The following is a 25,650-nucleotide window of genomic DNA, read 5'->3' as shown; positions in this document are numbered from 1 at the left end:
TGTTGTTTTTAAAAGAAAAGTGTACCTAATCTATTGCACAGAAGTGGCATTAAAAAAAAAAATTCCCCTCCCAGAGTTCTGGCATTTTAAGACATGATCTTGGAAGATGCTGAAAGCCCCCAGCTCCAATTGAAATCAAGTTGAAGGTGCCCAGAATCTCATCGGAGGGGCACAGCTCCTGTAGGACTAAGCCCTTAAATAATAATTTTTTTCACAACTTGTGGGTTAAAAAAATATGCGTGCACCCAAGAAATAAAAAGTGAAAAGGATGCAATAGGCAACAGTTTATTAGTAAAAAAAAAAAAAAAAAATTTAAAAAAATTTAATAAAAAATAAAAAAAAAAAAAAAAAAAAATCCTTTAAAATTTTACTACGTCTTAAAGATTAAGGAAAAAATAATACTATTAATATATATATACACACATACAGTATATATGTATATACACATATATTGTACCATTAAAATTACATGCTTTTCAGAACAGAATGGGTCATGTTCCCTCACATCAATTTTAAATTTCTGATTGCAATAAACCATGCTTCCTTTTTTTTAAATCTTCAAGTACAGGAAATAAGCAAACCAGGATCTAAAAGTGGAAAACTATTTGTTATGCACAAATGACAACTGACAGCTATAACATTATTATTCTGCAGTACTGAACATTTTATGCGTGTCTTGGTGAATTCTACAACTCTGAAGTTTTACCTGAGATGTGTGGACATAATGAAGCGTGACAGTAGGCTTAACAGATTTTTTCACATTATGGTTCGATTGAAATCAAAGCTGATTGAGTATTATGCATTTGTACACATAGTATCAACACGAGAACTCTTTGTAAAATAATGAAATTTACCAAATGTCTTAAAGCTGCAAGTGAAACAAAAAAGGCAAGCACCACTTGCAATGATCAGCATGCAGACAGTGAAACAGAGGTAGCATTTTCTTATTACTTCAGCAGAATCACTCAATTCAAACACACTCTCTTCTGCAAAAGGCACTCACTTTTTTTCATTTATAAATAATATGGTGTTAAATTCCAGCAAGTTGACCATAAATGTTGTTTTTCCCCTACAAATGTAAAAAAGTTAAGCAAAGAATATGATGAAAAGACAAAACAGGGCATCAGGAACACATTTTGAATGAATGTGCAACTTTTTTTCCTTTTAGGAAAACTGAATTTCTTTAAAAAAACATTATAGTACATCACCCAAAAGTTAGACTTCCCACTTAAAATGGCAATATTAAGCAGCACATTGTATATCAGAATAGAATTGTAAAACACCAGAATTACACCAGCCTTTTAATAGCTAAAATAAAAAGCAACAGTTCACAGTTAAAAGTAGAAAGATTATTCACATAAAAGGTGGTGATAGGGAAGGATAAAGACCCTTCGATATAGAAGCTTATAAATTAGTATGTCTAGAACCTCATATTGTACCTTTTACACTTTCTGCAGTTTGAAAAGATACTGTCCATGCAAAACTTCTGTTCTTACCGTGACACTACTGAGCTAATTGAATTATAAGATGTCCCACTGTTACAACTTGAAGCATAGGCCTCTTGGCCATTAGCATCTAAGTTCATTTTGAATACAGACGATGCCTTTAATAAAAAGTCTGCTGCATCTCTGCGGCCTAATTCCCTCAGTTTAGACATTAGGATACCTACAGTGCTCTCAGGGACATTACTCCATTCCTGCAAAAGGGCATGGACTGGGCTTGGGAGAAAATCATTTTGAGTTCCATTGTTTGTATTATATTTTGCAACAAGATCAGGAAGGCCCAGGTTCATAGCCAGAAGGCACCAGTCCTTTCCCATAGGATCAGGTGGATCCAAAAGTCGACTAAGTTTCCTCCTTGTAAGAAGATTCAAATCTGAAGCATGAATATCCATTCCTAGACCTCCCTGTGAGTAGATGTCCAGACATCCAAAGCACAATATACTGCTGAAGCTTTCTTTATAACCACCCATGGTATTAGTCAATGATGTCTCCTTTTGGCTTTGTGCCCGGAAGAAGTCTCTAGGCTGGTAGACCATTACTGGTTCATGATGTTCCCTCAGCTGCTGAGGACTAAGATAATGTTTCACAGTCAGCAGGCCTGGTAATGTTGTGGCCATTAAGTTATCAATGGTGCTACAAACAGAATCCAGAAGCAAGCAGCACTTGATCTTCTCTGTTTCCAGTCCTCTAACTTGAACCTCAATACCCTGACCATGGTTGACCAGCAACACTAAAAGCTCAGCCCCGCGATTCACAATCTTTGATCCATTTACCCAGAGACGTATATCTGCATCTCCCTCTGCATTCTGTTGGTGAATCCACCGACACAGATTCACTTGAACTTTATGGAAAATTCCACAAGGGAATGGGGTAAGGTGTTCCACAGGAACAATTCTAACACCACCATAAATCAGAACCTCATCCTCCTCATCTGTCCAAGACCTGTGAAGATTGTCAGTCTTGATCAGCGCTGGAATATCCACCATTGCTCCACTGCTAAGATCTCTAGCACAGATATCCATGGCATCCAAAATCTGTATCAGTTCTTCCACATCACTGTCTGATACCAGGCGCTGGATGTCCTCTATGGTATACCGACCTCTGTAATGATGTAGGGCTTTGGGATTCTCCACTGACAGGATTTTCCCCAGGACATTAGAACAGAGCCAGCGAGGATCCAGGAGCACAACATCTTGGACAGTTTCACTCTGCATGATGTTTATCTGTTCAGAAAGAGGAAAATTACAAATTATATCTTGTGAAGTACAAGTCGACAGTAGAGCTGCTCTTATGGCTTGCTGACTTACCAGTCACACCATTGATTCACGACTGTAGCAAGATAATAGTGCATTTCCTTCCTCTCATATTCCTAAAACAAAATCAGGATCCAGCTCTTGACTTGTTTTATTGACAAAGTCATCAGAGCACATGGCTCACTGAGATTTTTTTCAAACTATTTTAGCAGAAATCTTCTGCACTTCCAACAATTTTCAATGGACATAGAAAATATTCTGGCCTAAAATGCAGTTTTTCCTCATTTGCCCTGATAGCAGCTGAAAAAGGAACAGCATTTTTGGCACGGTTTCAGAGCTTCTCACATTTAACTCTTAAGCCACCAGATATGTAAGAGCCAGGATGTCACATTCAAAGTTCATACCTGCATCTATCTGCATTACTCATTTGATTACACAGAATTTAATGTTGGTAGAAAACAAAAATCTAGCCACAGAGAATAGAAATATAAGATAGGAGGTATAGCTGAAATTAATAGGAAATGGCATCACAAGCCTCCTTAATAGGTATGCAACTTTGAAAAATTGAATGCTTTGCCATATAACTACTGTGACAGACCCAGACCAGTGGGGTACAGGAGTCTGGTCACTGGATGAGTAGTTTTCTGTTCCCTGAGAGACCAGAGCAGGGGCTGCACTAGAGTAATCAGGAACCTGCTAGAACCAGTTAAGGCAGGCAGGCTAATTAGGACACCTGGAGCCAATTAAGAAGAAGCTGCTAGAATCAATTAAGGCAGGCTAATCAGGGCACCTGGGTTTTAAAAAGGAGCTCGGTTCAGTTTGTGGTGCGAGTGTGAGGAGCTGGGAGCAAGAGGCGCAAGGAGCTGAGAGGGTGAGGGTGTGCTGCTGGAGGACTGAGGAGCACAAGCGTTATCAGACACCAGGAGGAAGGTCCTGTGGTGAGACTAAGGAAGGTGTCTGGAGGAGGCCATGGGGAAGTAGCCCAGGGAGTTGTAGCTGTCATGCAGCTGTTACAGGAGGCACTATAGACAGCTGCAGTCCACAGGGCCCTGGGCTGGAACCCAGAGTAGAGGGCGGGCCCGGGTTCCCCCCAAACCTCCCAATTGACCTGGACTGTGGGTTCTTCTAGAGGGGAAGGTCTCTGGGCTGTTCCCCAACCCACATGGTGAATCTCTGAGGCAAGAAAAATCCGCCAATAAGCGCAGGACCCACCAAGATAGAGGAGGAACTTTGTCACACTACATATAATAATGTAGCTACAGCAAAGTAAGCTTATGAGTAATTGTTTTAGCTATTATCTCATTTGAAGGTCAGCTTTTTATTTCATCCCTTTTCTGAATATTTATTTTATTTGCTTTTATCATGAGTATAGTCTACCATAGAACTCTTCCTCTTTTAAAGAAAGAGATGTCCAATGAAACAAACACATAGGAGCCATAAGACAAAAGATAACTGAAGTCTGTATGGGTTGATTTGCACTGAGTATGTTGTCTTGGAATGGGAAGTTGAGGAAAGAATAATTAAGGAATTTTGCTGAGAACACAGCAAGATTCTGTCAAAACAGAACATTCTGAACTACCTGGAAATCTCAGGTTTCACATTTTTGAGCATCATTTTTCTGGTGCTTAATTCATTTAAATAAACAATAATGTGAGCTAGAAATAACCTGCTGATTCAGATTTCTAATTTTAAAAACAAAATCTGATACCAGGATGTTGCAGTCAGTGCTTCACTACGCTGCTGTGAAAGCTGGTCCAACACTTATTACAACCCCCTTTTATCCTAGGAGTATCTGTCTGTACACATTTGGCATAGATGGCTTCAGAGAATGCTTTTCTTTAACCAAATCTGAAAACAATTTATTCAGCCATTTTAACTCACATTTCAGATTGAAGTTGCATTCTGGCTGAACAACTAAGGGCTTGTCCACATAAGGAAGTTATTCCAGAATTAGATATGGTGTGAATTCAAACTGCAATAGCTATTCTGCAATAGCTCCCTTTGCGGACACACTTATTCCATGATAAGAGTGCCTTTTTCTGATTTTGCTGAATCGCTTTGGCTTTCTAGACTGGGTGTGCTGGTTAAATTTTTTTCCCCCTCCTCCACAAGATTTCCTTTCATGCTCCACCCACCAATTCCTCCAAGAAGCTTGATGCATTTTCCATTCAGCATCCCTATACTGGAAACCACTCACAGATCATGCACTCTAGCTGGTTAGGATTTTCTTCATTTTTTCACTGAATTAAAGAAAAAAAGTAATTAAAAAGGTGCAGAGAATACACTTTGCTCCAGATGGGTGAAACTCAATTGGATACTGTGTAGAATCAACAATCTGAGTTTGTTTATGTTAAAGACAGAATGTAAGTAAAGTCACTACATAGTTATGCAGTTTGAATAAAAATTACTTACTTCTCCTATGCTGTGCAACTGCTGGGCTATATGCCGTAGATCATCTTCACTTGCTAATGGATTAAGCTGATCCTGTACGTCATATACAAACTGCTGCAATGACATCAGCTGGTTGGGTCCATTAATTTTTCTCCAAGAAGGGAGGGTGGAGATCATTTTCTCACAAAGGTGAGTCATAGGTGGACAAATCTAACAAAAGTACAATGGACGTCAATTTGTAGTTCTACTTCTACTATGCTGATAAAAACTGAATTAAATTGTTTAGAAAAAGAGCTACTGCCAAAGACAGCTGCAGAATTTGCCACAGAATCCACCCTGAATGAAAAATTGTACTCCAGAATCTAAATGTTCATTTAAATACCAATTTCTAGCCACCATGATTACAAAGACAATCTTAATGTGAAGCAACTAAATGCTTTCTTGCCTAATCTGCGCACAACCTGAAACAATGGTTTTGAGTGGTATCAACTGCCCCATTCACCTGGGGATTAACTGTGAAACCAAAAAATAGTTTAAAATATCAACAGTTAATTATTTCACTGCTGATCTTTTTAGCAGAAACATACCACTAAGGAGTTTATCATGAAATCCCAAACCACCTCCCATGTGCTAGAAGAACTAATAGCTCCTCATCCCCACAACTTCTACAATGCAGTTGTGTGTTGTAAGTACAAAAAACGGTAGTTAATTGAAAACGAAGACTGGGGCAAGCATCAAATAGATTGAATTTAATATCAAAATAAATAACACCCATGCTACAATGCCGACTGTATTTTACAGGTTCATATTTAATTAATAATAAAACTCATTTTTTAAATGCAAATTAAGTGGTTGGGGAATTACAAGCCTGTTGTATCAGAATGCCACTGAAACTAAGACCATGTCTACATTACAGAGATTATAAACAGCACAGATACGGTGCCATAGCTATGCCAGCATAACCCTGGAGTGTAGATGCAGCCTTCACCAACAGAAGAGGTTTTCCATCACTGGAACACCAACGTCCCCCAGCATTATTTTGTCAACCTAGCTGTGTCTACCCAAAGAGCTAGGTTGGCACAGCTATAGCGCTCAGGGTTGTGGAGTTTTCATATCCCTGAGTGCTGTAGTTATGTGGACCTAAATTTTAAGCGCAGATCAGGCCTAAGGGAACACTGCTGTAGAATTTAGGTCAGTTTACCACTGGGTACGTGATCCCTTGGCTACTGCCCCTTTACCTAGCTAGAAACTGCGAATATATTTTTTAGAGTATGACTCTAGGAAAATTATCAATATATATCTGATTAACATATTTCTGAAGTTACATTTCCACTGGTTCAGATAACAGTTAGTTCTGCCCTGGTGTTCTTTATGTAACACACAATCTACTTGCATAGCAAAATATTGGAAGTGTCCATAACATTATTCTGTAATTTATTTTAAGAGAAATGGAGTTACTGAAGTCATAAAGCTGGGTCAATTATGAACTGAAATCACAGCTTTAAACTGAAAGTCACAACTATTTTCTTCCATTTTATCCCCCCCTCCCCCCCCAAAAAAAGCACCAATACAGTCTCAGATTCACTGATTGACCATTTTAAATGTGGGAGGTGGTTTATGGTAGATCATCCTCTGTCTCCTATGACTCCTCTCTGGGTGGTTTTGTTGGCCCATTATCATAAAAATTTGTGCAGCTGTCCCAGCTATGATATATCACACTCAATAACGTATCAAAGTCACTAAAAATCATCAGTCATTATCTGAGAAAATGTACAGCTTACTGCTTCCTGGTTCACTACTTGGAATTGGTGGGTCAGGGTCTTTTGGAGCCCATGGAACACACATTAGTAGCAGCGTGAGCTGAGAATCCATATCTATACTGGGGATACTTAGGATTATTTTCCCTTTGGTTAAACTGAACTGGTGCTAACACTACTGGGAATCTGGTAACTGGACCTTTTTTCATCACCATGTCTGTTAAACCTGCTGTACAATGCAAATCTAACTGACGCACTGGTAAAATAGGTCCAGCCTCCAGAGACTTGCCTACTCTAGAGTTCCTACTAAAGCTAACACTAATTCAACTGAATTGGTGTTAGCAACAATGGGAATTCTTTAGCAAAATCCTCTGTGTAGACAAAGACCAACTTATTTCAGGGACAAGAGGCTGCAAAACTGTTTTGTAATTGAATTGTAAGCTTTAAAGACATTATCAAATAAAAAGCCTGGCACTGAGCTGTTAGGACTGAGGTAATGTAAAGACTGTGAAGCATATCAGAAACCTGTGGTTAATATAGAAATGTAACCATTAAAAAGCCAGTAACTCAGAGGGTTAAAGAACTTTAATGATTATAATAAGCCCCTGTGCTACTCAATGCAGGATTGAGTCCAAAGTACCTTTTAAAGCCACACATAAATTAAAATATTTAAAAAACAAAATATCCTTCCAACTTACAAACCCCACCTCTGATCATAAAAAACAAAGACATAATTTACTCTCTGCTAATTATATTGCTTGGTGACTTTCTGCATTTCTCTCACACTGGACAATAAGAATAGAATCAATAATTTCTAGCCAATCAGATTGTCTGATTCACATGCACTGATATGACACTGCAATGTTTGGGTTGCAACACAACAGGGGCATGTTTTAAAAAAAGAAAAAGCTTTTCCATTGGAATTTAAAAAAAATCATGGATATAGATTTTATAAAAACTGATTTTTACAGTTTTCAGCCGAGTTTGACCTAACAGTGTCCCTTTGAAGACAGGAAAAAATGCTTTCTTCTTATTTCCTTCAAACCCGAGTGTCTCTAGGCTCATTATCAACTCAAAGTGCCTCTGAGTTAGCCACCAGAAAGTGTTCAAATAAAGAAACTGCACCTATTCTTCCTGAACTCCATGATGTATGTGCCCAGCCTCTGACGCCCAAGAAGCAAGAGGCTTGTAATAACTTCCCCATGCAAGTTTCCTTCAAAACCAGAATTTCACATGGAGTTAGCCCAGCCTAGGCCTTCAGTGAACTACTCACAGAAGTGATCTGGCTTCTTAATTCTTGTAGGTGATTTCGAAGAAGCTTCATATCTTTAGAGCCAGATGCTCCGGCATCCAAAACAAATAACTTGTCCAAAATTTGAAGATCATTTCCAAACCTAAGAGAAACAGACAGTACTTATTTATTAATTTCTAGTCTCAAACCAAATTTTATTTTAATTTACCCAACTGTAAATTTGTTTTAAATTGTGTAACAATTTTTTCTTTCGCTTTAAGGGAATCATGACAAATGGAATGAACAAGAATAGTAAAAAGTTAAATACTGAATATGATGCACAATACTAAAAGCAAAACATAGTATATTAGTAACTAATATTTTATTCAAGATAAAAAGAATTGTTGAAAGTAAAAGTTACTCTTTCATGTAAGCACTGGAAAAGAGGCCTTCACATATATTATATAAAGGGAATTACAGCAGAGTCAAGTAGACATACTGGCTATATGTTCTGCTATAAAAGTTACAGCAATTATTTGTTTTTAATGAGTTCAGCTCACTTGGTGGTTCTTATCTGAAATACTTCCACATTTATATTTGCTTTTACAAGCATAGCAATGAGATATATTTATTGACAGAAACTCCAAGGATTATACACAGGTATTTATTGTTCAATTTCAGTAGATCAGGATATTCCACTAACACAGTAATACTAGAAATCTGGGAGATATAGTTCTAGACTGTTTCCTTACATCCTCTTCCTAACATACCCTACTCAGAAGACCTGAATGGTTCCCCATACCATGGTATTGCTGTGAATTGTGTATAGTTTGTCTTGGAAGACTAGTCTGTGAAAATAGCTAATTCTGAAAACCAGCGCTATTCTCTCTGCAATTCATAGTGGTTGGCATTAGGACTTTCCAACATCTAGAGAGACTTGTTGGTTCATTTTCTTTTTCATTCATATTCCCATGCAGCTCTTTAGAAAATTGTATATACAATACATCTGTGTGATTTATTTTTGTATACTAGATATCTTAATCATAATTTAAAGGATGAAACTCCATTGTGTCTGGGTATTGGAGCATTGATAAATAAAGTCACCTACAATACTTAAACATAAAGGTGTGAGACAACCTACTCATTTTAAAACCATCAAGTGTTTTCTATTTTTGCACAAAACTATACTGCAAGACCATTTTCAATATAAAGCAGCAACCAAAGCAAAGTACTGGATTTTCTTTGCTCCCACACAGATCAATGAATGTTATTTTGTAAATAATATTGAACACCTCAAATCAAGCACCAGCTTTGGCATTTCCACATTTTAATACTGTATTTAAATTTAAAAAAAATGCATTGCTCCTCTTCTCACCTGTTTCTGATTTCTTTCAGCAATGACATGTCTTTGTCATATCCAAATTCTCCTCCAACAGGGCGAGGAAGGTTCACAATGTCAGCATGGGTGGCCACCAGGACAACATGCAATGGATTTTTCAGCCTTCCACCAAATGCTTCATGAGAAAGAAAAATACACACCCAGAGTACAACAATTTCAGGAAAAGTGCTCTTACTGTACCATGAGGCAGAGATGAATTTTATGTTCCTGACATACTGGTCGCTTGTGTGAGTACACTTGCCAGCTTAAAAAAACAATCTACACACTTGTGTAATTTAAGGACTGTTTGGTTGATGTGATTTTGTTTATAGCCCATAAATATGGATGGCTTGCCCTTTCAAATAATGTTAAAAATACTAATACTATATGGCTTTATTTCTTTTCTTTTAACTTGATAACTATCACCAACAACACTAACAAATCAGCTACAAACTATTAAACCATTTTGGGAATGACAACTACTTGCAAAGATTCTTGGTAATTCTTTGGATCCTTTAGTACTACAGGATGCGAGTTAGATGATTGTAAGCAGAACACAAATGATCTACAACATTCATACTGTGGTATGAATGCAATTGTACAGTACTTACACAAACAATGAACTCTCATTTAGGTGAGAGTTAAGAAGGAAAGCCTGGGAGATACCATGAAAAGAATGAGAAAAAGAGAAAGATACAAATGGCATATGAATGAGGTGATAGTACATAACACACATTTATACAGCCTGTTCTCTAATATACTATCCAGAAAACTTGGTCAAGTTTTACAAAATGTGTCATATTCTGTGGTCTTTACCTCATCCTGGCAAAGCCTCAATTAACTTCAACAGTTTTGCCTGAGTGAAGACTGAATAAAGTCTCCAGCATTTGATCCATTATGCTTAAGCCACACAAAAATACCCTTTTATATGTCTAGTGATTCAAAATCAGTGTTCTGTGGCCTGTGAAGCAGTGTACTATAATGCAGCCGGCACTCTGTTTTCTGGCTTTTTATGAAGGACCTAGTGGAATTGGCTAGGAAACTATTCCAAAGCTTTAAGATTTCTGTTAATATACTTTGTTAGGATAGTATACTAATACACTTTGTTAGGATAGTTGAAGGATTTCTTATAAACTATTAGCAGCAAGGTCAAGTTGAACAACTTTATTAGTTACTTTACTATAGTTGAACTGACATAACTATTTAAATATTGCTAATCATTTTGCAAGAAGAACTGACAAAGTTTAGTTCTATATTTGTCTGAATCAAATTTGGATTCTAGCAACTGCAGAAATATTAAATAAAATAACTTAAAGCTTCAGTATTAATTTTTGGCAAACTCCTGAGTCATTATCTTCTCTGTTATACAACTACTTGCATACCAGCTGGATCTGGACATGCCTTATTTTTAACTTTTTTTTTTTTTAAACTCAAAATAAAACTGAAAGGCATGTGTGTGTCTGAACTGGAGGAAGTCAAACTAACAGACCTGTACTGAGTTCATAAATAAGGAATATAGAATATCACCTGGGCTCTGATATAATGCATTTAATATTAGCCAAAATATCAGTAGGACACAGGGAACATTCAGCTCTAAATAAATATTTTGATATGCCTGCCAGGTGATTACACAGTGATTTTATCACTTCATGGGTTTTCTTTTTCCATACATGTCTAATCGTATCCACTGGCTTGAACAGAGTTTTGGTTGATGAAGCCAAGACAGATCCCTGAGCTTGGATCTTCCATCAAACTGTCAGGGGGCGTGGATGAATGCTCCACTGCAATAAAAGCTAAATAAATTGGTATAAACCAAGAATAGGTGACCTTAATCTTTTTTAAAAATATAGTGATTAAATAAATTGGTTTGACTTGCAAGCAATTCCAAACAGCATAACCAGCTAGAGTATTAAACCAGAGATCTCATTTAAAAACTGAACAAAGTCTTAGCAGATGTCAAGCAAAATTCACTACAAATATTGGGCTCCATCCACACCAAGACTTAAAAGGAGTTAAACTCATTTAAAGTCTAAATATAGTTCCAGCTAAACAGATCTGAGCAGCACATGCAGAAAGTCAGCAGAGTTTTAAAACACAATTCTAACATGATTTAGACCCATCCACACTGGCCAACCCAGCTAGTGCTGGAAACCAATTTAGCTGGGGTTGGGTTTAAACAGAATTTAAGCAATGTTTCCAAACTTGGTTTAAAGACCCAGTGTACTTGGAGCCTGTATGTAGACAGACAGTACACAAGAATGTCAAAGTAGTTCTTTGATATGAAAACTTCAATTTAAGTGGTTAGGGAGAAATTCAGGAAGCACGCAAGGCTCTCCACACTATTTAAGCACAACCTAAACAATTTTAGGTAGGGTTAAGTGCCTATGGCCCTATTTAGACCCTCTACTGTGAGGGAGAAGTTCACCTCGGTACTGAACTTTGTTTAAAGTTGATTTCAATAAGATGCAGGACAATGAACACACAACAGGACTCAACAAAGTTACAGGGAAACACAAAGTTTTTTCTTTCCTCCACAGAAGGCATCTAGACACATAGCATGGCATACCTATGGGTTCCTCAACTGGGACCAGGGATTTCAGGAAATTAAGCCAAAAGGTCACTTGGTTTAACTGGATTTCATAAGGTTCTTCAAGACTGAAAAGCACGATATGAATTGCGGTGGGATCATTTGCAGCAAAATAATCATAACAGCAGAAATATACAGGATTCCCAGAAAATTCCCACACGCTGAAATCACCAATTCCTGTAAAAGGGGACAAAGTGATAAACAGGTCAAACTTCTTTAAAGAGCTCTGTTCTTTTAATATTGGAGGCAAAGTTTTTCCAGGGCTGACATCTGGAAACCAAATGTAAGTGTCCAGGAGTCATAGACACCGTGCATTACAGATTAAATGAGCCCTGGCTTTGTACAGAAATGATGGATATTAAATCCTTCAGAAAACAAAACAGAGCACTAGACAAGATTACAGAAATAACAGCTGCCATTCCTTCTCTTGCCCCTGAAAATGCAACTAAACATTTCTCCAATTACTTCTTTGTGATGTATGGTATCTGGTGTCAAAAACATAAGATACAAGGTTATTCAGAAAACAGTCCATTTTGGTTTATAAAATTGAAACTACTGCCAAATCAGAGTGGGCTTTAAGAATCACCTCTTACTCCTAATTACCACTTAAGAACACTAGCCATGGTGTGCTGTTTTCTGTCATCTATTTTTGCTGTAGATGAAAGATGTGTTAGCTTCTCACAGTCTCTCTCTTAATCTGGCTGAAAGCATATGCACTTGTACCATCTTTACTTAGTAATGATTTTATAAAGTAATAAAATGATTTTATAAATACTCTAGAAAAAATAAAAAATTTGAAGCATCAACTATGCTATGAACCTTTACAATGGAATAGTTTCTACTGACAATCTGCAGTATAGCTCTACTACATTTTAGAAACTAAATCTGTTACATGATTGTGCTGAAAGAGAATAACTGCACTAATAAGTGTTGATTATGTGTCAAGTTGCTCATCACACATGGCAAATGTTTTACAGTATGTTGCATTTATAAATATATTCCCCGACCCAAGATTAAAAGCTTAAGCCCCATTTGACCCTGGAACAATTGATATGGTCTTTGTGGCAAGGACCAGGTCTAATGACTATGCCCCCACAAAGCACCATGCACACTTATGATGACATACAAGTAATAAAGGTTCACTCCTGGTCCAAGACCCTTTGTGACGAGTGGTTTAAAAAAAAAAAAAAAAAAGTACCTATAAATGATACACAAACCAGTCAATGTATGTGGTGCCTTTATAATGTATTTAACTTCACAGGGCTTTATGTAGGTTTAATCTCTGTTTTAAAAAGATACGCACATTAAACTAGTGGATGTGTTCAGGGTAATGCTTAAAGTAGATTTCAAATTCAAATATTTAAAACAAGTAAAGCCAATGTCAGTCACATAGAATTAATACACATTAATTCAATTAATTCATTACCATTCAAGTAGGCATTTTGAATGTCAATGGCCTTCGTAGACTGGTCATCTGCAGAGCAGTGAGAATGGTGAGATGGTGAAACGAATACTTCTAGCACCCCTTTGGTAAGGCCTGGCTCAAACATCATGCTTCGACTTCTCACGCTAACATTTTCACAACCAGGGTAAAGATTTGTAATGCTCACTGAAACTGAGTCATGAAAAAGAATATTACAAACCACGAAGAGTTTATAAACAGATCATTTCAAAATAATGTGCTGGGCATAAAATTTGATTTAAAAAGATCTGTTCTTCAAACAGAGGTACCCAGGTAGCTGTGAACATTATTTGTGCCCAAGATTCAGAACCAGAAAATACCTCTCACTAGAGCTGATTCGGTACCTTAGAATACCCTGTCTTGGCAAAATGGCTTTCTGAGAGATTTAATTATGCATAATAGGCTTTAAAAGAAGGGGATGAGAGAGGCAGAGAGAGGAGAGAAAAGGAAGAGGAAGATACTGAGAACCATGGAAGTGTAAGAAAGCAAGCACACAAAGAGGTGGAAATAAGGAAGACAGAAAGGAAGAGAACAGAGGTAAAGTATAATGTGTCTGATTAACATTGTTCAACAGACCTTCTCCAGTTTCTCTCTGTGCTGAGATTTCCCCCCAAGTTAGAGACATGTTCAGGTTTTCAATAACTGTTAGACAATTTCTAATGTGCTTGGTCTCAAGAATACCCACAGGTTGGGCAGGTATTTTAGTTTCTATATTACCCAATGATAAAGTAATGATGTGCTAGAGGTAAGGTTTAATGGTGTGAAAGGGCAAATTCTAGGTTCCCCTTATAGCACTGTTAGCCCCTAAAAGACACACAGGTGGGGTCAAAATAATGGAAGTGACAGAACACAGTTTGTGAAAATGAGGGTTCATCTGTTAGGGCTTGTCTATACACAAAAGTTGTATTGCTTTAATTTGGCATTATTAAAGCACTACAACTCCCTCATGTGGACATATTTATAGCTGTATAAAGGTGCTTTATATTGGTATAGCTATTCCTGTACAGCTATAAGCTATACCTGTATAACTTTATACTGATATAAAACGGCATCTACAGTGGGGATTGTATGGCCTAACTATTTTGATAAAAAAAAAAATATCACCCCCCCTCCCCTAGTTATAGGGATACAAAATCTCTGTGTAAAGCAAGTTAGATTCTGAAAGATCAGAAAGAGAAAGACAATCACACAGTAGTCTCTATTATCAGCCATCCCCCTCTATCAGACAAATCAAAGAATTCTTCATCCCTTCACCAGATATTGAAGTTACCATTATGATATACATATTTTAATATGGAAACAAGTTGTGTGTGTGAGACAACTCAGCAGTATAAGTATCACTATACATTTGTCACTTATATATAGTTTTTCAGAGTGTTCATGTAAATACTTGATAAACACAAGCTTTTAATGAGTTATATAACAAACACATAATCAGATGCACATTATAGTGTTAAACTACTTTAAGCATCCATCAGTTCATGAGGCTTTTTTCCTACCTCAAATATTAGCAGTAACAACAATGTACATTTATTTAATACTGTTCAACCAAAAAAACCCCAGGACTCTAAAAGTGCTTAAAAGACTGAGCATAGATTAAAATGAAACAATGTTAGCACAAATTATTTTTTGTGTATAAAGTCAGGAAATTCATATTTATTTTTTTTACAGTAATTATAAGCTTACTTCTTTTTGCATACAGTATTATGTATTGCTATAAGTGGTGCTCATCTGATGCCTTATACAGCATGTGCGTGTGTGTATATCACACACACACACACACACACACACACACACACACACACTGTATTAGGCATCAAATGAGCAGCACTTAATGTAATTAATGCTAAAAGTGACCATAATGTAATTAAATTGAACATTCTTGTAGAAGGGAAAACCACAGTAGCATTTAACTTCAAAAAGTGGAACTACATAAAAATTAGGAAGCTGATTACATGGAAATTAAAAGGAATAGTCACAATAGTGAAATGCCTGCAAGCTGCATGGAAACTATTTAAAAACACCATAATATAGACAAACTAAATGTATACCCCAAATAAAAAAAAATCCCTGTAAGACAACCAAAAAGCCACCATGGCTAAACAGCAAAGTAAAAGAGGTGATTAGAAGCAAAAAGACATCCTTCAAAATCTGGAAGTCAAATCCTACTGAGGAAAATTGAAAGGAGCATAAACTCTGGCAAATCGAGTATAATTACGTAAACCAAAAAAGAATTTGAAGAGCAACTAGCAAAAGATACTATAAAAAACTAAAGCAAAAATGTTTTAAAATACATCGGAAGCAGAAAGCCTGTCAAACAATCAGTGGGGCCACTAGATGATTGAGGTGCTAAAGGAGCACACAAGGACAATAAGGCCATTGCAGAAAAGCTAAATGAATTCTTTGCATTGGTCTTCACTGCAGAGGAGGTGAGGGAGATTCCAAAACCTGAGCCATTCTTTTTAGGTGACAAATCTGAGTAACTGTCCCAGATTGAGATATCAATAGAGGAGGTTTTGGAACAAATTGATAAATTAAACAATAATAAGTCACCAGGACCAGATGGTATTCACCCAAGAGTTCTGAAGGAACTCACACTTGAAATTGCAGAACTACTATCTGTGGTATGTAACCTATCACTTAAATCAGCCTCAGTACCATATGACTAAAGGGTAGCTAATGTAACACCCTATTTTTAAAAAAACAGCTCCAGAGGCAAACCTGGCAATTACATACCAGTAAGCCTAATTTTAGTACCAGGCAAACCGGTTGAAATTATAGTAAAGAACAGAATTATCAGACACATGGATGAACAGGATGTTTCGGAAGTATCAGTATAGCTTTTGTAAAGGGAAATCTACTAGAATTCTTTGAGGGGGTCAACAAGCATATGGACAAGGGTGATCCATTTGATACAATGTACTTGGACTTTCAGAGAGCCTTTGACAAAGTCCCACACCAAGGCTGAAAAGTAAGCAGTCATGGCATAAGAGGGAAGGTATCTCATGGATCAGTAACTGCTTAAAAGATAGGAAACAAAAGGTAGGACTAAATGGTCAGTTTTCACAATGGAGGAAGATAAATAGTGCACCCCTCCCCCACGATTTGTACTGGGACCTGTGCTGTTCAACATATTCATAAATTATCTGGAAAAGGTGGTGAACAGTGAGATGGCAAAGTTTGAAGATAGTTAAGTCCAAAGCTGACTGTAAAGAGTTACAAAGGGATCTCACAAAACTGGGTGAGTGGGCAACAAAATGGTAAATGAAATTCAGTATTGATAAGTGAAAAGTAATGTACTTTGGAAAACATAATCCCAACTATACATACAAAAATGATGGGATCTAAATGAATTGTCATCACTCAAGAAAGATTTTGGACTCACTGTGTATCAGTCTCTGAAAACATCCACTCAGGGTGCAGTGGCAGTCAAACCCCCCGCCCCAAACCCCACATTGCTAACAGACTGTTAGGAACCATTAGGGAAGGGATAGATGATAAACCCAAAAATATCATAATGCCACTACATTAATCCATGGTATGGCCACCTCTTAAATACTGCATGCAGTTCTGCTTGTCCCATTTCAAAAAGATAGATTAGAATTGGAAAAAGTACAGAGAAGGGCAACAAAAATGATTGGGGTATGGAAGAGTTTCCATATGAGGCGAGATTAAAAAGACTGGGACTGTTTAGCTTATAAAAGAGATGACTAAGGGTCTATAAAATCATGAATGGTGTGGGGGAAGTGTTACTCACCACTTCACATAACACAAGAACTCGGGGTCAACCCAATGAAATTAATATGCTGGTTTAAAACAAACATAAGGAAGTGCTTCTTCATGTAACACACAGTCAACCTGTGGAACTTGTCGTCAGGGGACGCTGTGAAGGCCAAAAGCAGAACTGGGTTCAAAAAAGAATTCGATAAGTTCATGTAGGATAGGACCAGCAACGGCTATTAGCTAAAATGGTAATGGATGGAACCCCATGCGCTGTCTGCCTCTGACTGCCGGAAGCTGGGACTGGACGAGAGGGGATGGATCACTCGATAATAGCCCTATTCCGTTCTTTTCCTCTGAAGCACCTGGCACTGTCCACTGTCAGAAGACAGAATACTAGGCTAGATGGACTACTGGTCTGACCAAGAAAGGTCATTCTTAAGTTTTTAATTAAGGCAATACTGTGTACATAATACTGTATATAAAATGAAGCAATTTCTTCCAGAACTGGGGTAGTTAAAAAAAAAAAAAAAAGTAAAAAGATTTTTCCTTACTTCATATGTTTACATGGGACTGAGTTTTTGTATGCAGTAGCCTGTGGTGATATGTTCAAAAAATCCTAGGCCCGTATCTCTCTTGTTCATATAACTGTGTCTGATCTTGAAAACCTATTCCCACTGGTTTCTAACATTTTTAAAAAAGTAAAGACAAAAAACCCCAACCCCGTTCTTCCTGTGCTAGCTCCAGTAGATACATGCTTGTATTTCTTGATACATAGTTTAATCTCCTTGTGCAAGGGCCTATAAATTGAGATTAATGGAACAGAGAATTTCTTATCTATTTCCGTTCCACTCTCATTAAGTAATTCCTGTGTAATATATGAAAGCCTCTTTCAGTGATTCATTGACCATTCATATATTATATCTTTGTGCCAGAAACCTTTTGGCCTGTTCTTTCACCAGAGTTCCTATCCTCAGAATAAATCGACTGAAGGTTGAGCAAAGATGAAAGCTGTTACTATATACCGGTACTTTTTCCTAACGTGTTCAGGTATTACCTAAAAATTATGATAAGTGATAAACACATACTTATTTATGATTACGCAATTAATTATGAACCAACTTAAAAACAAAGCTTATCTAATAGATAAAATAACACTTCTACAGGATCCTTTCATCCAAGAACCTCAAAAAGCTTAACCCCCAACAACCTCCCACACGCAATACCTCTTTGTTAGATGAAAGATAAACAGGGATGAATTCACTTATTACTTTAGTACAGCCACTTCTAGGGTAGAATGCAGCAGTTGTTGAATATCACACAAACAGTTTAGGACTGGAAGTAGATAGTATCATATTCTACTGAAAATGTTTGTTGGCCAGAGATGACCAATTACTTTTTGCCCAAAAAATAGAATTTGTTCAGGACACAGATTTAACACCTTTACATTTGCAAAAAAGTTCCAGAATACTTGTGACAAGTGGTCAGGTCCTCTACTGATGCAATAAAAGTTTCTCTGGCTAATCTTGTATCTTTCACACCCACTGTTTCATCCTCCTGCCCAGGCACCAACAATAAAAACCATTTCTCTGCTTTGATTTCCTAAGACCCATTCTCCTAATCTTTACTTTTAGAGATCAAGCCAACAGGGCTTCACATATAGTTATAAGCACTAAGATAGAAATAATTATTCTCTTACTTTAAATGCTATAAAACCAGAAGCCTTAAAGTGATACCTGATGGTTTGGTAGACAAGGGTGAAGGTGGGAATCTGGTTGAGTTTGTGGAGGAAAGCCTTGGTCTTCGTCTTCTAAAAAAGCTCCTTATTAGACCACACTTGAGAGATTCCACAAGAGTAGTTTTCCCAGATCCTGAGTGTCCAAACAGCTTAAGTTTTATTCTTGGCTGTGGGTTTTGAGTAGGTCTAAGTTGTTGAATAAAAAGTCCTCTATGTGTATCCTAAATCAAACAAAATGCAGAAATTAGATCCACTACAATGCAGAAAAATATCCCAATAAGAAGCCTAAAAGCTGCATTTTCAGCTTAAGCATAGTTTGAAAATACTCTGGGATACATTGTCCTGAACAAAGTGTATTGGAGGGATTTAGCAATGTGCCTCTTTATGTTCTGGATCAATTTATTTGCTATCCTTAAAATGGACATGAATAGAAGAGACCCAACATGCTTGATCAGCACTAACTTCAGCTGTTCTAGAACAAGCAGAATTATTTTTGAGCATTACTGAAAAATACAAACTTGCAACAATTTAATTCAAATAAAACTGGGTGAAAGGCACTTGAAAGTTTTTATTTAAGTCACATAATTCAGATAGCATTGTTAATATGAAACAGCAGTGTAAAGTACTGTGCTACTTTCTGGGGACAGAAGCAAGTTTTAAAGTACCTCATTCTCTTGAAACTTCATTACCCACATTCTCTTTTTTTTTTTTTTGCGCAAAGGGAGGTATAAAAAAAGATATTCACTCTGTTATTTTGTTATAAAGTTAGGGGGCAGTAGGAGGCAAAGAAAGGCAGGGAGGTGAAACACTGCACTTTGTTCCTGCTGCATCAAAATAAATCCCAGGAACCGGCAGTAAAATGTGGCTTAGCTATTACATGAAGAAATAAAATAAAATAAAAAAATGAGTCCAACCACCAGAATTTAAAGTCAAGGTTGAAATGCAGAAATCTGGCAATTTTTCAAATTAATACCCCTAGAACTGTTCAGAAGAGAATAGATTCCAATAAGCCCTGATTATATCTATAGTTTTTGATGCAACATCACTGCAGTGGAATCATTTTGCCCCAAATATTGAGAGGAAGGGTAGAGGGGAAACCAAGAACCACAGGCCACGTCTACACTACAGGGACTATAGCGGCACAGCTACTGCGCTGTGGCTATGCTGGCATAATCCTGTGGTGCAGACAGCCTATAGCCATTGCTGTAAGAACACCGCCTCCCCAAGCGATGGAACTTTCTTCCATTGACCTAGCTCCCTCTACACTGGCAGAGGCTGTGGCACTCAAGAGTGTGGATTTTGCACATCTGAGAGTGCCAGAGCTACGTTGACCTAAATTTTACATGTAGATCAGGCCTCAGTGGGTACATCTACACAGCAAAAAACCTCCCACAACAGTGAGATTCAGAGCCTGGATCTACAGATCTGGGCTCATACTAGGGCATTAAAACTAGTAGTGTAGATGTTCCCACTTAGGCTGGAGCTCACACTTTGAAACCTGGAGAGGGGAATGGGCCTCAGAGGGAACATATACACCGCTATTTTTAGTGCTGTAGCACAAGCCTGAGTCTGCAGAACAGGGTTAAGACTTGATGCCACAGGTCTTTTATTATTATTATTTTTCTTTTTTGCAGCATAGAGACAGTGTCCTTGATTCTTCACCCACAAGGCTTGGTAATAGTACTGTGACCTGCGTAGACCCTTTAAGGATATATATTTGCAATACAATACAATTGTGTGTATAAGTTTTTAAGTATTATTTCCCCAAGACAGTTCTTTTCTCTCTCATTTTGCATTCCTCTCCTCCCTTTTTTCTTTCAGTACCCTCATTTCTTTCCTGTTTTCCTTCCTCCCCCTACTTTCAAAATGTCTCAAATCCCATTTATGCTCATTCTTTTCTTCCCCTTCCTCCCTAGAAAGCCTTCATTTTTGCCTCCCTCTCTCCTCTCACCCCTGCACACATTTCAATATCCGCTTCTCCTCCCTGGAAGACATGGGAGTCTTCCTCCCTGTGCAAGCTCTGACCACCGTACATCCAGTTCCTCCTCCCCAACTGGGAAATCTCACTCTCAACAATCACCACCTACAGCGCTCTCTGTCTCCTCCCACTCACACACCCAACAGCTTCCATAGATCTAGCTACCTTCCATTACTGTACGCAGCACCTATACTACGGGGTTATGCCGCTATAGTCCCTTTAACGCAGACATGGCCTAACTTACCCATTACCTGATGTATCTCCATTCCTATGCTGTTAAAGATCCATGGTGGTGGGGGAGGAGGGAGAACCACCATAACCCTTTTCCTTCTCCCTCCTGCTAGCTACAGGAGCTGGGGCCAACTAATCGGTCCTCTTCTTCCCAGCTGGCAGCAAGGAGCAACTCAGACAAAGCTGCTGTGAAGCTTTTCCTACAGTCTGAGTGCAGCTCTTGCCCTTGCACTGCTCCCATTTAACAGCTGAGAACAGGAGAGTGAACAAGGAGCAGCTGAGCCTTCCCCATCCAAAAAAGGCCATTTAGGGGAGTGGAGAGAGAAATGCAGAAAGGTGGAGTGAGAAAGGAACTGTTTTCCTCCCTCTTCTACCCCCACTGGAAGTCAGGGGGACACATCCTCACAGTTATACCCGTGCTTCAGTGACTATGTAGGCTGAGCAATTAAAAAGAGATGTCTATATCTTTAAGAAAAAGGAAATTAATACTAGAAGCAGTGTCTCAGATGAGAACCTCAACAGAAGTATTACATCTAATTTTGTTCCTCTTAGTCTGGCAGCCATTCATTAAATAGGATTGCTAGACTGCAGATTTAGGGTCCTATCTCATGAGATTCTGAGCACCCACATTTTCCCATGGGAAATCTCTGGGAGATAGGACCCTCGGACAATCATGAGATATGATCCCTTTATTTTTGTGTGCAATCTATGAGAAAAACAAAAAATAAAAAAACGTACATACTCTCTTCTATTACATCATAGCTATGTTGCAAATCAGCCAAATTGATTTTTTTTTACCTAATTATTTCACCGAGCGGTTTTGTAAAGCTTTTTGACTAATGCTTTTGATGCAGGTTTTATTTTCTCATCATTTGTATTCAAAATGCTATCCCAAACTTTAAAGCACCAAGAACATCAGTCAACCCTCCCCCCCACCCACAAAAAAACCCCCCAAACCCTCATGCATCCAAATAGATATCCATGCATTCCCACCTTTTTGAGCCTTGCAAGAAGACTGGCTACATGTTCATGCTGCTCTGTTCTAGCGAGGTCTTCTGCTGTTTTCCCATCCTGTTAAAGACAAGTTATTAAGTGCAATCACTTCCTTTTGTCTGCAACAGAAAAACATGTGCAGTGTAGCTCAGTTCTGCTCATGGCAGTAACAGAATAAAATCGCTGTCAGAAGCAAATGGATTAGAAAAAACAGCCAGGATTAACCCCTAAACTGTAATCCCCCTAGTTTGTTTAATCATCCAAAAAAAGATAAGAAAATTCAAAACAACCACCTCTCTTTTGCAAAGTGGTATCTTGACATTACAGTAACAGGATGCTTTGGAGTCAGAGGCTTAGAGCAATGCCAGTACTCCCCTCTGAATGATCATTCTTCACTCTCCCATTTAAATATACAGGATGTTAGTGGATGGCAGAAATATCTAGATACATATTACATACCACATACAGGTTTAAAAGGCCACCAGAAGGACATGCATCAGCATATTTATTGCTATGTAAAGCAGGTAAATTATGTTTATTAACATGTAAGCATTGACAGTGGTGAATTAGCTACTGGATCTAGGTTTTCAAAAAACAAACAGTGTATGTGGCTTCTGATTTAAATAGCTTCAGCAAGTTTTAAAGGAGAAGCAAAACTGTCTTCAGCATTCTGCTCTTGACATTTAATTACCCATGTTTCATAGGTCAGCAGTTTAATATGAACTGAGTTGTAAGAAAAATTGCTTACTTTCTTTACTCTCTTAAGACTATATTAATGGTACTGCTTTTGTGCTGTGTTTGATGGCAAAACAATTTTTTATTTATGATTCGATTTAACTTTTTTTTTTAAAAGACAAGACAATTACTTTGCCATGTTTACAAAAAATTGTTGGTAAATTAAATCTTTTGGGGTTTCACTCCTTATTCCCATCACATCCAGTTTTTTATGCCAAATCTGCATTGTCATAAGTAGCGCATAAGATGATTGACAAATTACGGCTTTCACATCCATAAATCTAAAATAAACTAAAGTTCACTGTATATGTGCATTTTCTTTGTTGAAATAAAATGTTCTTGTCTATGAAAGGTCAAGGTCTAGTTACAGGAGACATTTTCAGGCTCCCATAACATTCAGTTTGAATACCACAACTTTAATAACTTCAGACAAGGTTGTTAGAGATTCAGGAATAGCAATATATCACTATCAGGAAAAAGCAGGAATTGAAACTGACAACAAGTGGGTAAATTTAAATTACTATTTTCTCTGTAAATCTCTTCCTCGGTTGCATAGTTAGCTTCTGCTTTACACAAACAAATATTTGAATTTCTGATACTTTCCTTTTCCTCTCCCTGTCAGCTTTTTGATCTAGGGAAACCTACTTTCTCTCTTCTGACCATCCTACACGATCTGCTGTTTTGGTCTTATGTTCTTGCTGTTTGAGGAAAAAAGCTGGTCGAGTGGTTCGGGTGCTCTGGGATTCAGGAGACCTGGGTTCAACTTCTGGCTCTACCACAGATTTCTTGACCTTGGGCAAGTCACCTTTTCTGTGCCTCTGCGTCCCATGTATATAATAGGGAAAATAGCACTGCCCTACCTCCCAGGGCTGCTGTGAGGATAACAGCATTAAAGATTGAGAGGTGCGTTGATACTCTGGTAATGGGGGCCATATAAGTAGTTTAGATAGATAATTAATCCATTAGCCAATCCTCACAACACCTCTGTGAGTAATTCTCCTGTTTTTACACCTGGGCGAACAGAGAGCAAGGTCAAGTGATTTGCACAAGTGGTTTATGTATGGAAGGGATGCATAAGCAAACCAGTATCCTATCCAGCTTCCTCTTTGCTCTGGAAAACACTTATGAACGTGGACTGAAAACCTAGGAGTCATGGAAGGCCCATAATGCTGTGAAATCAGTGTGATTGGGACTCGGAGACTGCACAGGGCCCCAGCAAGATTTTTGCTCCACTTAGGTGTGAGTGGTCATGGGGCTGAATCTGTACAGCCCACATTAGTCACATCTGTGACAGTGGAGAGGTAGCTTCTCTAAGCCATATTAACAGGGTGACAGAACCACACCCAGCCCAAATAATTGGAGTTTGACACTCACAATTTAGCCCTATATGGCATCTCTAAACAAACTGCCCCGGAATGCTATGTAAAATATAAAGCTGTATTGTAATTTATCAAAACATAAAATAAAACCCATGGAAAATAATAAGGTAACCATAAAAAAAGAAAAGCAGAAACAAAACTTTGTGTAAAGAATCCCTGAGAGCCTTGGGGGGTGGGAGAGGAGGGAGAATTTGTGACTTTTAACCCAGTGATGATAATAAATTGTCTTAAATTCTGGTCACCTCACTTCAAAACTACAGTTTAAACCACTGTGAACTGTGAAGAGGGTCACATCAGCAGGAAGGATTATTATGAGCAATTGAGGTTTAATTAACAGAGAATATGCCATTTGTGGATTAGGTATTACTGGCTGAAGGAGGCATCTAATCCCATGGAGGGGAAATATAAGGAACATTATCCTTCTCTTATGTCAATCATTATGAACACAAAGAGGCTGCAAAATTTTCTGGCTGCGAAGTACAGCATGTATTTGTACATTACAACATGTATTTGAAAATATACACATGCAGCTGAAATAGGATGTTTTTTTGATAAATGGCTTTCCTACTCAAGCTAACTTTACAAATGCTTTACAAAGTAGGGAGCTAGATACTGGAAGAGCAGTGGCTAAGCAAACTTGGCATCCAAAAAGGGCCTAATTTTCCCAAGTATGAACAAGTATTTAATATGTGCATGCAGATTAGGGCTTGTCTACCCTGGCAAGTTTCTGCGCAGTAAAGCAGCTTTCTGCACTCAAACTGCAGACGTGTACACACTGCCAGGCCAATTTGTGCGCAGAAACTCCTCAGTTGCAGTGCTGCAAAAAACCCACCTTGACGAGAGTCGTAAGGCTATTTGCGCAGAGACTCCAGCGCTCTATTGCCAGTGTAGACACTTGATTGCTTTCTGCGCTGTAATTGGCCTCCGGAACTGTCCCATAATGCCTCAAGTGACTGCTCGGCTCATTGTTTTGAGCTCAGCCGCCCTGGAGACATGCGCCCCTCCCCTTTCAAAGCGCTGTTTCTGACAGCCCTTGCATGCTGATCTGCTCCGGGACACACAGCAAACCATTAATGTGGAATGCTCGTGCTGTTGAACACAGAGGCAGGCGTGCGTGAGCATGTGTGCGCGCGTTATGCAGAGAGCCCAGGAAGAGAGGTGGGGCCTGATGCTGGAATTTCCCCCTCCCCCGTCTCAGGACTGGTTTCTTCCTGTCTCTCTCTGAACTTACAAGACAGCATGCTGACACACTCTCTCCCCCACTTCAGACACACACACACACACACACACACACACACACACACACACACACACA

At 38.2% G+C, this 25,650-nt stretch overlaps 1 protein-coding gene across 1 annotated transcript in view; it reads right to left on the bottom strand.

The window, feature by feature from the left end:
• Positions 1-376: 376 nt before the first annotated feature.
• The window catches only part of DAPK1 (death associated protein kinase 1), a 126,344-nt gene continuing 101,070 nt past the window's right edge, over positions 377-25,650 (bottom strand). The window contains exons 18-25 of the mRNA XM_026652341.1: positions 22,222-22,299; positions 19,018-19,240; positions 13,526-13,714; positions 12,079-12,276; positions 9,510-9,648; positions 8,177-8,297; positions 5,168-5,356; positions 377-2,725 (exon numbers count right to left, since the gene is read on the bottom strand). Coding sequence (XP_026508126.1) covers positions 1,493-2,725; positions 5,168-5,356; positions 8,177-8,297; positions 9,510-9,648; positions 12,079-12,276; positions 13,526-13,714; positions 19,018-19,240; positions 22,222-22,299 — 2,370 coding nt within the window. The 3' untranslated portion in view covers positions 377-1,492. The remainder of the gene's footprint in view (positions 2,726-5,167; positions 5,357-8,176; positions 8,298-9,509; positions 9,649-12,078; positions 12,277-13,525; positions 13,715-19,017; positions 19,241-22,221; positions 22,300-25,650) is intronic.

Source organism: Terrapene carolina, unplaced genomic scaffold, assembly GCF_002925995.2.
Source record: "Terrapene carolina triunguis isolate 2854851 unplaced genomic scaffold, T_m_triunguis-2.0 Scaffold113, whole genome shotgun sequence".
NCBI lineage: Eukaryota > Metazoa > Chordata > Testudines > Emydidae > Terrapene > Terrapene triunguis.
This window is presented reverse-complemented; position numbering and strand designations above follow the sequence as displayed.